Below are 14,354 nucleotides of genomic sequence, written 5' to 3' on the forward strand. Positions count from 1 at the left end.
TCCCTGGGGTCCTGCCACTGATCACCAGATAGAAAAGATTGGTGCCTGCCCTTCCTCCTTCCCTCCTAAGAAAGTTGTAGACTGCAATGAGGTCTCCCCTCAGTCTCCTCTTCTCCAGGCTGAACAGACCAACTGAACTCACCTACTCCTCATATGGCTTCTTCCTCAAGGCCCTTCACCATCCTCATGGCCCTCCTCTGGACACTCTCTAATAATGTTGGGGGTTTTTTTATATTATGTCACCCCAAGCTTCCCTCAGCACTCGAGGTGAGGCTGCCCCAGTGCAGAGCAGAGCAGGACAATCCCTTCCTTGCCTGCCTGGCTGTGCTGTCCCTGATGCCCCCCAGGACACACCTGGCCCTCCTGGCTACCAGGACACAATGACTCATATTCAACCTGCCATCGACCAGGACCCCCAAGTCCCTTTCTACAGCACTGCTTTCCAGCGTTTCGTTCTATCTTTCATTGCCTACACACACAACCAGGGTTGCCTCATCCCAGGCCCAGAATCCAGTGCTTGCCCTTGTTAAACTTTGTATGGTTGGTGATTGCCCATTTCTCTAATTTTTCAGTGTCTCTTTGCAGGGCCTCTCTGTGCTCACGGGACTTAACAGCTCTGCCCAGTTTAGTGTCCTCAACAAACTTACTTAGTATTTCTTCAAGTCCTGTGTCCAAGTTGTTAACTACCATGTTCAAGACAAATGAGCTTAGGGTGGTGCCCTGCAGAACCCCGCTAGCGACAAGTTGCCAGCCTGATGTCACCCCATTCACTGTAACTTTTGTGCCTGATGCATGAGCCAGTTGCTCACTCATCACACAATGTCTTTATCCAGCTAAATGCTGGATGTTTTGTCCAGAAGGATCCTGTGAGAGACAGTATCAAAACCTTTGTTGAAGTCCAAAAACTTACATCAGCTGGCTTCTCTTCATCACCTAGGTGACCATTACCTCCATTACAAGCAAGACTTCCCTATCTTGAAGCCATTCTGGCTGTGACCTATGACTGCCTTGTCCTACAATATAATCTTTTCCAGGATTTTACCAGACACCGAAGTCATATACTGGAGTAGCTCCTTCAATTACATATTCAAAGCAAGTGTTGTTACATAAAATGTGCAATAAATACTTTCCTTTAAATAAAAAGTGTGATTAGTTGGTATCCAGTATTTTATTAGCTCACCAGTGCTACTAATGATCAATAGTAATTGATAGGTATATTAAGTGAATTACTAGTAAATGAATTAATAAAAGGGATACAGTAAAATATGGATATGTTTCTGGGGGTTTGTTAGCTAGATCCTTGAGGTGAGAAGTTCCTGTCAGGCAATGCCATTTGTCATTTAAAGGATGGAATCCAAAAACAGTGTAGATAGAATAACCTGGGGACTGGTTCATACACAGGAAGTTTAAAGTGTGTGCCATATGTCTGTCTGACCCATGGTTTGCTTACTGTTGGGTCAATTTTCATGACTGACATGCAAAAGGAAATGATTGCAGGAGCCCATGAAGGGTGGTATTTTCAATCCATTTAACTTCACTGTCATTTCATGGAGTATTACTGTAATTGATTACTCATATGTATCACACAATCATTTGTCAATAACACCAAATTGTCTGTTCATCTAATGAGGCACTGAATTGAGATGAGCTATAATTAATAAAATTATAAAATAATCAGATGATGAATGGAGAAAATTCCATTCTGAAGCATAACAGTTTTTCTACAGATTTTATGTGCAATGCTGCAAGAAGCAAGCAGAGAAGCAATATTGTAATCTGATATCTTGTTTAGCAGTAGTGCTTGGAGTGCTGGTGCGATCTGCGATTTTTCTTAACTGCCTCAAATAACTGAATGCTTCTTGCTGTGAAGAAAATCTCAACTATTGCTACCATTCTAGTATGAAAACATCAGTAAGAACTGGATGATTCTGGATACATGTTTGAGGAGAGAAGTTTCTGATCTCTTTATGTTTCCCTAGCTTTTTCTAAAGGCCTTGTGTGCTTTGTGTAAGCTCATTTCATTGCCTTTGACGTGTATTTGCTACAGCTGACCAACCTCTAAAATTAAGGTCCTATTTTGTTAGTGCCAATAAAACCACAGGGAGCCCAGCAGAATAAAGGCAAATGTTGGTGAGGGTTCTGCAGAAAATGACTTTCTGTGCTCTTATTTACATCAGGTACTATCAGCAAAGGCATTTTTATAATTTTAGTTATAGAAAGTGAATTCATTAGATCACATCAGAAGATCTGCTTAATTTAACAGCAAGGCATTAAAGCTATTTTCACAGTAGTTACAGCTGGTACTGGCAGGTCAGGTACAGCCAGGATTCAGGAGAGAGGATGTATCCCTGTCATTGCCCCACATATTCCTAGTTGTGGCATAAATCATCTCTCTGCCCACGTTTTCCTTTGTAGCTTGTTGAGACTTATGACAGTGACATTTCCAAGTTCAAGGTTAGGTTCTTTTTGTTATCAACCATTTTTGAACTGCCCTTGAGACCCCACCTGCTCATCTCTTTCTTTTGGAGCCCTTCATTCATGCCTTCATTCATTGCGCTGTATGTGTCCCTGTAGTGCAAGGAAGACAGAAATTTAGAATTGTTCAGAATCCAGACACGTGTGCACATCACCTCCATGCGTACTCTCATTAAGGGCAATGCAATTAGCAAGGAGCTAGGTTAGTCTCAGGTTAAATGGCAACTCCACAGATCACAATAATGACTATCAGTGAATATGTGTAAGATAACAGTGCAACACCAATGAAGTGTCAGTAAAGACAAGCAAGCGTTGTCTTTAATGATGCAAATTTTATAAGCAGAAGTTTTTCTACTATAAGCTTGTCTATCAAACCCTATATTAAAAGCAATTGTGGAGTTAGCAGAATATTATTTTCTGCATATTTACTATGAAGTAAATGTATTTCCAAAGTATGTATATAGTCCAAAATATGAAATTAAGTGTCTCACAAAATTAGTTTGGTTTTCTCTTACATTTCTGGGTCGGTGGGGGTTTTTTGTGGTATTTTTGTGGGGGGTTTTTTTGTTTGTTTTTTTTGGTGTGGTGGGTTTGTTTGTTTGGTTGGTTGGTTGGTTTTTGGTTTTTTGTTTTGTTTTTTTTTTTCCCCAATTGTAAAATCTTGCCATCAACACCGCACTATCACAACTAATCTCTGGGAAGATATGCCAATGCAGAGATGAAAGTAAAAATATCTGCACTGTGAACTAGTTCTGGGAATGAACAACTGAAGCGGTTTTTCAGAACTAAAAATACACGTCTGTTGAGCAGAACTCTGTATATCGCCATGCTAACTCCAGCAAGCTGCTTCTTGATGAAAAAAAAAAAAAAAAAAAAAGGATGTCAAACAGGTAAATGGTAGACCCAAGAGAAATTTCTGTTGTGGAAAGATCATAATGATAAGGATAGGAGAGTTCATGTTTCAAATCACAGAAATCCTTTTAATCTTACATCCTATTTCTGATGTGGTTTTTAAAGTATAGTGTAAAACCATCTGCAATGGGTTAATTGGACAAAAAAAAAGTTTCTACCTTTTGGATATTTCCTTAAGATAGGAATTACCTTGTCTCATGCACTTCTATCTATTCCTCCAATTTAATTTATTTTTAATGTTGCTAAGTGCTTGTACTCCACAGTATAATTTCTGAAACAATTTGTCTTTTACCTATTTGTGTCCTAAAATAAATTGTTTTAAACATTTGCTTGATGCTTTTTCTGTGATTGATTTTTTTAAATGGAAAACATAATAAGGACAGTTTGACTGATAGGTGCTTAAATTCTTTCCACTATAACTTGAATTTTACTCTATTTTCCCAGTGACAGCAGCCCTGACAAAATTATAAAACTATTAAAGTGATCTAAATAAAATGCACTGCAACAACATAACTATTTTTAAACTAAATCCCTATCATGATTATCTTTCTCTTTGAAAGAAGGTTTGTGAAGCTTTTTCACTTTAAAAGGCAAAATTATTTAAAAAAAAAAAAAAAAAAGAATGAAAATTCAGCTTAGCACAATGTGCTTATAAGTGCATTGATGCCCTAATTCTCAGTTACGTGTGGACACATTAAAACCCATTACCCTGCCAGTTTGGCGTAGAGCTGTTGTGACTGTGACCAGTGGCGTCGGGGCAAGTGGAACCTGATGCCGGCGTGCCTTCTGATGCTGCTGCAAGGCTCAAAAGGGAAACACCCCTACAGAAGAAGAAAAACAGAGCTTTCATTTTCTCCCTTGGTGACTGCAGTGAATTCCCCTTTACCGTGGAAGGAGCAGCAAAGTAGCCTCTTTCCATCATACATCTCCCCATGCTGACAGCTGGCCAAACTGTGTGTGCTCCACTGAGCAGCCTGGAACGGGATGGAAGGAGCTCACACACGGCCCTTTCCCCTGCTTTGGCCCTGACTGCCTTGGCCCCAAGCCCAAAAGCAGGATTAGCAATGGCGTTGTCATTGCTGTTTTCCTGCTTGTTCAAAAAGCTCTTGGCCTCAAAGCCTTGTGCAAAGGATGTGAACAAGATCATACAGAAACTATTCCAGACAAGAAGGAGATATTCACTCCTGCAATGTCGAATGTTATGAGAACGTTATGATGAATGTTATGCCTTCCCTGGATTAAGGAGTTTAGCAGTTAGTTCTGCTGTGGTAGGAGGCATCTTTGCAAAGCTTTTGTGAACGCTGTCCTGAATCATGTGCAAGGTCATAAAAGAGAATTACAGTGTTGATTAGCATGGAAAACCACTGTGAGAACTTCCATTCTCTATGAGAGTTCAGTGTTCATGAACTAATTTTGCCTCTTGAGATACAAAAAGAAGTCAAGTCTCTGAGGCTCATCAGCTTTGCAACAAGTTCAAATTTAAAAAGTTTATCTGATTTCTCCAGGTTTCTAAGATAAATGGAGTAAGTATATATGTTATAAGCAGTTTTCATGTATGAATGAAACATTGACCTGACAAGATGTCATCTCCATGCTGAGAATGATCATTACACATTCCATTTCCCATGGGCTGGTATTTGTCCCATGACCTTGTTTGAAATATTACTTCTTCATACTCACTACAATGACACAATCAACTTCTTATAATACTCATAAATTTAAGTGCAGAGCATTATGTGACCAAGCATGTACAGTGGTTTTACTTTCACTGGCCAATATTAGCCTTGGCTTTAAATCTGTTTGTAATTTGTAGCTCCAGAGCAGCTTCTCAGTATTATTGCTCGGGATTCTGAAGATGTGGGATTTTGTTAAAACTAGGTGCTTTTTCCCTCAGCAAACACAGAACCACTTGGTTCTGTGATTGCTGAGAGAAAAAACACCTAGTTTTAACAGAAAAAAGATCCAAGTCATAAGTTAGTAGAAATTAGAGACTAACACTGAGTGTACCCCAGATACATCAGTAAAGAGCAGACTATAACATTCTTGTCAGCTCATATTTGCCTTTTAACATTTTAGCGTGTTGTTTATGAACGCAGGTAAGTGAGATGAAGAGCTGATTTGACAAGTACTGGGGGTTTGACAAGTACCATACCTCAGCAGGGAACAGTCCACTGGTATATGAGATCTGATGTCTTCATCATCTCCAAAGGGCTTTTCATTCTGAATAAGGAGTAATACATTTCTCACAGGTGACAGAAAAAGTGCAAGGCTAAAGAGGAATTTCAGTGATTAAGAACTGACCTGAAAAGTGGGTGTAGAGTTGATACTTCAAAAATAGATGCTGGCATGAAGAAAAGGAATAAGGACATAATAAGAATAAAAAACAACTCTAAAGTCAAGGCTGGCATTGCTTGTGGAACAGATGGAAGAGGTAGTAGATGAAAAGAGAGAGGATCAAGGCTGGCTATTATAGTCCAAAGGAACAGTCCAAGACATTTGAATTAGCTGTGCTCCACAGAGGGAATGGGGAGTAAAATATGAGGGTAAAATCAAAATTACTGTAGAGAAAAGGAGATTCTGGTGGCAATGCATTGGAAAACCAGATGGAAAATAGCCAGTAGCAGGTAGGCAGGGGAAAAATTCGAACAGGAATAAGAAATATATCCCTTGGGTCTGAGACAAAGCCATGGAAGTTTTTTTATATCACTGGAAGACAAAGAAGGATATTGTAAGACATGAATCAAGGATTTAACATGCATAGTCTAATCTGAAAGTATTCCTTTTATGTTTTTCCAGAGGCTTAATAATGTAATTTGCTATAATCTCAGTAGAAAAAAAAATGAAGTTATCTATAGCAGATTTTCCACACACACGGTTTATTTAGCATATACTTAAGTGATTTTATGGGCAAAATTAATATAAAATTCCCTACAAATAGAAAGAACACAAGTAGCTCAAATAAAAAAAAGTAAATCCCAAATTGCTATAAATTTGTCATAACATGGTAACAAATTGTCTCAGCTAGCTCACAGCAAAGGGAATTGAAAGCTATATGATTATTACCAATTATTTTACCAAACATCAGTTATGCCAGAGGGGTCATGATGCTGCTTTTTCCATCATCAAACAAATGTAATAGAAGGTAACCTAAGCTACTCCTCAGAACTCGTCCTCCTGGGGTGTGTGTGCTGTTAATGGGAACAGCATGTGTTTGCTAATCAGAACAGGGAGAAGAATGAGCATGGAAGATCAGGACTTTTTTTTTTCCTTTCTTTTTTTTCTTTTTTTTTTTTTTTTTTTTTTAAATGACTCTTGAGATCCAGAGTGAACATATGGGACTGCACACTTCAAAACAGATTTGGAACCTTCATTTGTATTTCTTCTTTATTTACACTTACTGGTATTTGAAAAAGTTCTGCAGATTTCAAAATTCCAAAGACAACAATCTTTATTGAAGGGAAGTATTTATGGATCAGCCATGGAATCAAAGGATTCATCTGTTGGTACAGCATTTTTGTAACCTAATAAATCTGTGCATTTTAAGATTTTTTTAATAATGAAGAAGATATATAAAATAATCATCAATATAAACCCCAAAGATTGATAAAAGTCCAAAAAGCTTACTATAGCCATTTAGTCTGAGCTCTTGCCAAGAGCCTTCTCAGAATTTAATTTTTTTCAACTAGGATTCTTAGAAGAGTCTTGTTTTAACTGAGCATTTTGCAAGGCTGAGGAATTCATTACACTGCTCAGCATATGCCTGCATAGTCAATGACATTATTAAAACAATAAAACAAAAGATAAACATTCTTTCTAATCTGAATGTGATGAATATCAGCATTGAACAATGAGTTTTTTACTCCATCCATCTCCTCATGTGTTTTATATTGTTTAAGTTACTTTCCTGAAGCATGTACTCCATGTCATCAAGTTATTCCTAAACTGTTTTTTGGTAAGTATATGGAGTGATTGCTAAATGTTTCTGGGAACAAGGCAAAAAATTTCAGTTCTTCAGTTCTTTCCAAGTTTTTTTCTGCATCTTATGTTCAATTGATGAAACATATGAACATTTAGTTGAACTGCAGCCACTGTCTCAACCAGGACTGTGCCAGGATGAATTGCAGAGGAAATGCATTCCTGATAAATTTTACTTCTGATTAGCTCATATATCAGCTCTTCTTAACTTCCTCACCAGCTTCTACCTTACATTCAGAATATCCATTAGACTATATTGAATTGTTAAATCAAGTATAGCCAGGACTCTTTGCAGTAAGTAGCAAACCTCTCTTGGAGTTCTATGGAATCAAGATTAAGCACTTCGGCTTTTCAAGGGCCTGACATCTTATTATTTGATATCTGGACTTCTGTCATCTGCCATTGTTTTCATTATTATTGCACTGCTATGCTCCTTTCAACAAGTGATGAATGCTTATTATTAACAGTCTCCCCATTGAAGCTTTGTTCACATTCTGAACTAATGCATTTTTATATGAGCTCCTTTCATAGATTCAGAAGAATGCATATAAGAATACAATCTTCTGTTTTTAAGAACACAATCCTTACTTACCTCTTGCAAAATCCTTTTCCCTTTAGAAAAAAGTATTGAATGTGATTCCCAGTAATGTAGTCTGATTTTCTCATGCACAGTGTTAATGAGTATGCCTATTCTTAGTACAAGGTCATAAATTACTATCACCTATAAATTTCTTTTTTTTTTCCCTTTGCCCACTTGTATCTTTTCAATTAGTATAGGGTTGTTATAAAAAATAGAGAGTTGAAGAAAACTTTTTTTTATTATTATTATCGACATTTTTCACTAGTACTAAATTCTGATTAAACTGCTTCCTTGGTGATAGACTTGCCTGTGCTGTCCTTTCATATTTAATCATATCAGTTGAAATATTTTATTTTTCCCTGGTGCACCAACAGTGGAATATAGCCACACAGATTGACTTTTTTTTTTCTATGTGTTCTGATGTATTGCAGTAGTACATGCACACATACTTTACATGATGTATACCTATACATGCTCACAACTCTGAAATGGAAAAATAAGAACTAGAGAATCAACAACCATTATTTCATTTTTATACTTTACCATCCAAATCCTTTTTAGTTCATTATGCAGCTAAAATATATATTGGCAAATATGGGGTTTTTTTGTTTTATTATAACATATTTAAATACAATCTTAAAACCAAGACCGTTGCTTCATTTTAACATCATTTGTTATACATAAGGGGATGCTTTAGATCCCTGTGGAAAAAGTGTATATATATATATATATATGTGTGTGTGTGTGTGTGTGTGTATACATATATACATATATATATATAAAAAATTTATCTACGCTTCTGTTAAAGATTGGCAGTTTCACACTGAAACATTTATTAAAAGTAAATGTCTCATTTTCTGGCATGCAGTGAGGACTACCTGAATACCCTGACAGCTTAATCTGTGGATTCTCACAGTGATGCTGCCTGCCCCTTTCAGAATTCAACAGTAGGTTTTACCATGCAGTGCAAAACGTGGCTTCTGAGAGAGACCAGGCTGGGAGGAGAGAGCGAGGAAGAGCTGTAGCAACTCTGCCATTCCACCCAGATAAGCCCATAGGGGCTTTATGCTCGGGTTGTTAAAGCTTGCTCTCTTTTCCAGGCTCATCTCATTTTGTGGGGGAGAGAGAGAAGATGAGACAAGTACAGAAAAAAGCTTGTACAGGATTTCCTGGTGAAATGACTCAAATGAAACAAAACTTGTCATGAATTAGTGATGAGTAAAGGGCCTCAAATTACCAGCTTCCTATGTGTTCAGGATGTGTACTCATATTGACACGTGAATACCTGAAGCTTTGACACCCTCCTCCTGGAAAGGAGAATTAAAGCAATTTAATAATAATAATTAAAAAAAAAAAAAAAAAAAAAAGGAAATAAGGGAAAGGTAATTCATTGCAAGATCGGTATCCCTTCTTATGTGAATTTTTCCCACCATTGTTAAATAAATACAAATTAAGAAAAAATATGCCAGAAAATGATTACTTAACAGCAAATTCATTGTCATAGTCATAGGAATGCTACACTGCCTTTTCTTCTAAAAAAAATTATGTGTATGTGTGTGTGTGTGTGGTGCCCAGCAACAGAGTTCGTGCCGAACTGAGAAATGTTAAATTTAGCTTGCAGCAAATAGCATGTCTAGCTAATACAGCTGGAACCCATCTTGGCGAAAAAAAAAAAAAAAAAAGCCCATTATGCATGAGAATGAAATATCAGAATAGCTGTAACTCTTCCTGCATATTAAATTCGACGGTTTGGGAACAGCAGATAAAAATTTAAAAAAAAAATTAAGTAAATTTTCTTTTCAGGTGTATTTGTGAGGTGGCTCCATCTCGGGGACGGCCGGTGAAATAAATAAACACATAAATAAATACATAAATAAATAAAGGGACACGCAGCCGGCCGCATAAATGGGACGAATCGCCCCCCAGAAGTGCGGCCGCTGTCCGCGGTGCTGGAGGCCGGCGGGCGCGCGGAGGGGCGGGGCGCGGCGCGCGGGGGGCGCGGCGGGCGCGCTCCCGCCGGGGCCGGTTCCGCGCAGGCGCCGCCGCCGCCGCCTCGCCGGGAGCGCCGCCCGCCCGTTGAGTGCGAGGAGCGCGGGCGAGCGCGTGCGAGGGCAGGGCAGGGCCGGGCCGGGCGGCGGGAGCGCAGCGGGCACCGCCGGCACCCCCATCCCGCTCGGCGCCGGAGCCGCCAGCGGCACCGGAGCGGCCGCGGCAGCGGCTCGGACAGAGGCTTCTCCCGCGCCCGCCGCGGGGCTCTTCTCGTTCCTTCCCTCCCGCGGCTCGCTTGCTCCCGCCGGCCGCTCGCCCGGAGCGCACGGGATCTAATTTGCTGACGAGCGCGCTCCGCGGAGGAGAAGGAGGAGGAGAAGGCAGAAGAAGAAAGGGCTGTTTCCGTGGCTTTGTGGATGCTCTACTTTTCCTGGAAATGCAAAAGATTATGCATATTTCTGTCTTCCTGGCTCCCGTGTTGTGGGGACTGATCTGGGGGGTCAATTCTAACAGCATACAGATCGGTAGGTGCCCGGATTTGGGGGGACCCCGCTCTCCTCCCGGCGGATCTCCCGATCCCTCATCCCCGCCGGTGTCACTCGGGCATTCCTGTCGTGTCGCCGCGCGCCCAGTCCCACCGCGGTGCCCGCCGGGCGCCGGCGACGTCCCCTCGCCTTTTCCCCGGCCGCGGCGCCCGGCCCCCGCGCCCCCCGACGCGGGACGGAGCCGCGGCCGGGAGCGCTCGGGCACCCGCGCCCAGCCCGGCCCCGCGGCGGGCAGAGAACTGGCCCCGGCGCCGCTCCGCCGGTGCCCTCGCCCGCCTGACGCGTGTGTGTTTCCCTGCAGGGGGGCTGTTCCCGAGGGGCGCCGATCAGGAGTACAGCGCGTTTCGGGTAGGGATGGTTCAGTTTTCCACCTCGGAGTTCAGGCTGACTCCCCACATCGACAACCTGGAGGTGGCCAACAGCTTCGCCGTCACCAACGCCTGTGAGTAGCGGGCGCTGCCAGCCTGCCGTGGCGGCGGGGGCGGGGCGGCTGCGAGCGGTGCGGCGGCGGGGGTGTGCGTGTGGGGGTGTGCGGGGTACGTGTGTGTGTGTGTGTGTGTGTGCGGGGCTCAGTGCGGGGCGCGGTGCCGGGGGGAGCCGCTCCGCCGCCGAGCAGTGTGCGGGAGCGCCCGGCCCCGTGCCAACGGGGCGCGGGGTCTCCGTGCGCCCCCAGCCCTCCGGGAGGTGTAAAATGGTTCCCGGCGGCTCCCCCCGCGCGTTACGTAAGGCTGCGCGGTCCCGGGGCTGCCCGCAGCGCTTCCCCGCCGCCCCTGGGCTGCCCGCGGGCTGCGGAGCGCCTCGCTACCGGCGCGGGCAGAGCCGGGACCCCGCTGGTCCCTCTGGCCGGCAGCCGAGGGGCGCGGAGCGGGCTGCGGGGGGCGATCAGCCATTTTACGCCGCGCGGTGCTGCGGGCTCCATCTCGCCGCCCGCTCGCCCCCCGCCCGGCGCGCTCGTGGGCGGCCGCGCTCGCCGCCCGCTCTGCCTCGCCGGGAGCCCGCTACCGCCGCGGTTCTCCCGGCGGGGCCGTGTCCGGCTCCGCCCTCGGCTCGGCGGGGCCCGGCCGCACGCGTGCCGCGGGGCGCGGAGCACATGCCTTGCGCGGCAGGCGACGGGGAAGGCGGGGCGGGCCGGCGCGGTCGCGGTAGCGCGAAGAGAGGAGCCCCGGGCGCGGCGGCGAGTCCCCAGCGGTGTGCGCTTCTGCCTCCTGTCGCTGGGCCCGGCGGGTGCCGTGTGACCCCGCGGAGCGGAGGGGCCGGCCGGGCGGAGCGCGGCCAGGCGCGGCTGGCGCTGCCCGCGCCGGGGTGAGAGCGGGGAGCCGCGGCCGGCGCTCCCAGGGCGGTGAGACGTGCCCGCCTTTGCCCCGCTGCCCTCCCTGCCGCCCGTGCCCGGTTCAGGCGAGCCGGGGTCCGCGCAGCGGCGAGGATGGGAGCGCGCTCGGTGCCGTGCCGGCCGCTCCCGCCCAGCGCCGCGCTCCCCCCAGGCGTTTTCCCGTCCCTCCTGCGAAAAAGACGTAAGGGGCGCTGAATCTGGAGGTTAGCTGTGAGCGGGAGCAATTTCCCTCCATTGGCGACCTTTTTTTATTCCCCCCGATTCAGCTACCCCGTGCGGTGGTGCTGAAGAGGGGCGGCTTGGCACAGATGCTGGGATGGGTGGTGCAAGAACTCAACCCGAGGAGCTTTCAGTGGCATCTGCGATGGTCGGAGGGTATAGCATCCATAGCTGAAGGCAGAAAAGGTCAGAGCGTGTAATCAGATACAATAATGCTAAATTGTTAATCTTTGCAAGCTGCTCGGATAGTTCTTCCTTTCTTAGATAACGGGTTTGTATCAGCCAGAACCGCATGTGGTCAGTATTTGCAGATGATGCAACTTGGAGAGTTGATGAAGTGAGTGTAGCAGTTTACATGGCATTCTGCAAAAATGTGACAAGTCTTTCTGTGTTCTTCTTCAGTGAAATTAACAAAACCCTGAAGACAGGTTTTTCAAAACACTGAATTTTTTTTTCCTACTAGCAGTAAAGATGAGCACAGTCACCTTGTCTTTGAGAAAATAAATGTTACATATTTTTCTCCAAGACCGTCAAGTGCTTTTGACCAGCATTTGTGTGCATATATTAGCCTTGTTCGTGTCTCTCGTGGAGAACTTTTACAATACTCAGATGCTATGTGTAGGCTGTACACTGCAGTGGTGGACTTTGAGGCTTCCAGCAGAAGGGAGATGGATGTCATCCATGTGTTGGATTTTCCTTTGTCTGAACCTTATCCAAGGCTTCAATTTTCAAGCAGTTTGAAGAGCTCCAAATGAAGGCATGAACATGTACTTGTTTTTTCATCACCTCAGTTACCACTGATGTTTTAGTCAAGTTATATTGTGCATTGGATTTAACTGACTAGTGAAGCATGTACTAAAAATATGTACAGCATCCCCTCAATTATCTTCCCAGAAGGGTTTGATTGGAGAACAAGGGGTTCTGAAGACAAATATTTGGTGTACAAGAAGTAGAATTTCGGAGCTGATTGCAGAGCGCTGCATACACAAATGGTTAAAAAGAATCCACCTCTTTTTGTCCCCTCTATGCTTGTTCTCATTTGAAATACTGAACATTCTGCAGGTTTGGTTTGTTAGGGTTTGTTTTGTTTTTGGTTTTTGTGGGGGCGTGTTTGTTTGTCTGTTTTTATTTCCAGAATAGTGTTGTTCAAAGAACTTGTGCCTAAAACCAGCACTGTGAAACAATCCAGGTGTAAAAGAAGGTCACAGAAATGTAGGATAATATGAACCTGAAAATGCTTCCGTATTGACCTAGGCATTTCACTTCAACAAGGCAATTGCCCTGCCCAGAAATGGCTTATACCATAATAAAAATGATGGCCTTTTTCTGCCCCAAATTGGCCACCAAAATATCTTGGCTCTTGATTTGAACCCCTGAGCTAGCCGTGTTTCAGGCTACAGAAGCTCTGGCTGGCGTGGCAGAGGCGGTGTGCAGCCCTGCCTGCCTGTTGTGACCTGACACCTGCAGGTGACAGCTGGCAGCACTTGCCTCCCTCCCACCCCTGGTAGCCTCGGGGCAACAGCACACTACTCCACCTGCTGTAAAAACAAACAAGCAAACAAAAAGCCCACTGTAAAAATATGTAAAATTCTGCAAACTAATTACCAGCGCTTGCTCAGTTTGTTGATGAAGCAGATGGTTTTAAGATGAACAGGTGTTGCTGGTACTAATTTTAAGTTCTACTCTTAAGTCCTAAACTTCAGAAAGGAGGAGATGGTCGCGTACCCCTGAGGAATGTTCCAAGCAGTGATACTACTCAGTCATTTAAAGGTGGCCAGAAAATGGGTGTAGAGGCAGAATGGATACTCTGTGAGTAGGCAGCCTTAACTCAAGTAATGACTGGCACTATAGTGGGTGTTTCACCTCGACACCAAGAGATCGTGTCATGACGTGTTGCATGACAGCAAACTCGGCCACAATTGTACTGATTTTGACCAAGGTAGATGGGCTACCTTCATGTAACTTGGAAAAGGAACACAATTCAATTATGCATAAAAAGAAGCCATAAAAAATAATCACTTCAGTTTGTTGGACTGTTGCATCTCGGCAAAGCTGTGTTGACAGGTCACTCAGTGTAGCTGTTGGAATCTAATAGCAGTTCGACATTTCTTAAGTCAGCATCACTGGGAAGCCTAGTGGTTTAGACTGAGAGGTGGTGCACGTTTCTTTTCAGAGTAATGGCACAATTAAGAGCAGTGTTTGCTGTCATGAATGCAGTTGTAGCTTTCAGGAGAAATGGGCTGGGCTTAGCAATGTGTGAGAATTCTTGGCTCAGTCTAACAGAACCTCCTTGGTTCTGTTTGTTTGGTTTAACAGCTGGAGCAAAGGT

The 14,354-nt window shown here is 44.2% G+C and overlaps 1 protein-coding gene across 8 annotated transcripts in view; it reads left to right on the top strand.

The window, feature by feature from the left end:
• The first annotated feature begins 10,025 nt into the window (after positions 1-10,025).
• The window catches only part of GRIA2 (glutamate ionotropic receptor AMPA type subunit 2), an 86,790-nt gene continuing 82,461 nt past the window's right edge, over positions 10,026-14,354 (top strand). For 5 of the 8 annotated variants that reach the window (XR_005701002.2, XR_009207898.1, XM_040065177.2 and 2 more), the window contains exons 1-2: positions 10,152-10,455; positions 10,778-10,918. Coding sequence is in view for 6 of the 8 variants with exons in the window: in XM_040065177.2 (XP_039921111.1) it covers positions 10,368-10,455; positions 10,778-10,918 (229 nt within the window). In the remaining 2 variants the exon portion in view is untranslated. Of the gene's footprint in view, positions 10,456-10,777; positions 10,919-14,354 lie in introns of all 8 variants that reach the window. The other 3 variants (XM_040065173.1, XM_040065174.1, XM_040065180.2) reach the window with 2 other exon arrangements.

Source organism: Hirundo rustica, chromosome 5 (genome assembly GCF_015227805.2).
Source record: "Hirundo rustica isolate bHirRus1 chromosome 5, bHirRus1.pri.v3, whole genome shotgun sequence".
Taxonomy (NCBI): Eukaryota; Metazoa; Chordata; class Aves; order Passeriformes; family Hirundinidae; genus Hirundo; species Hirundo rustica.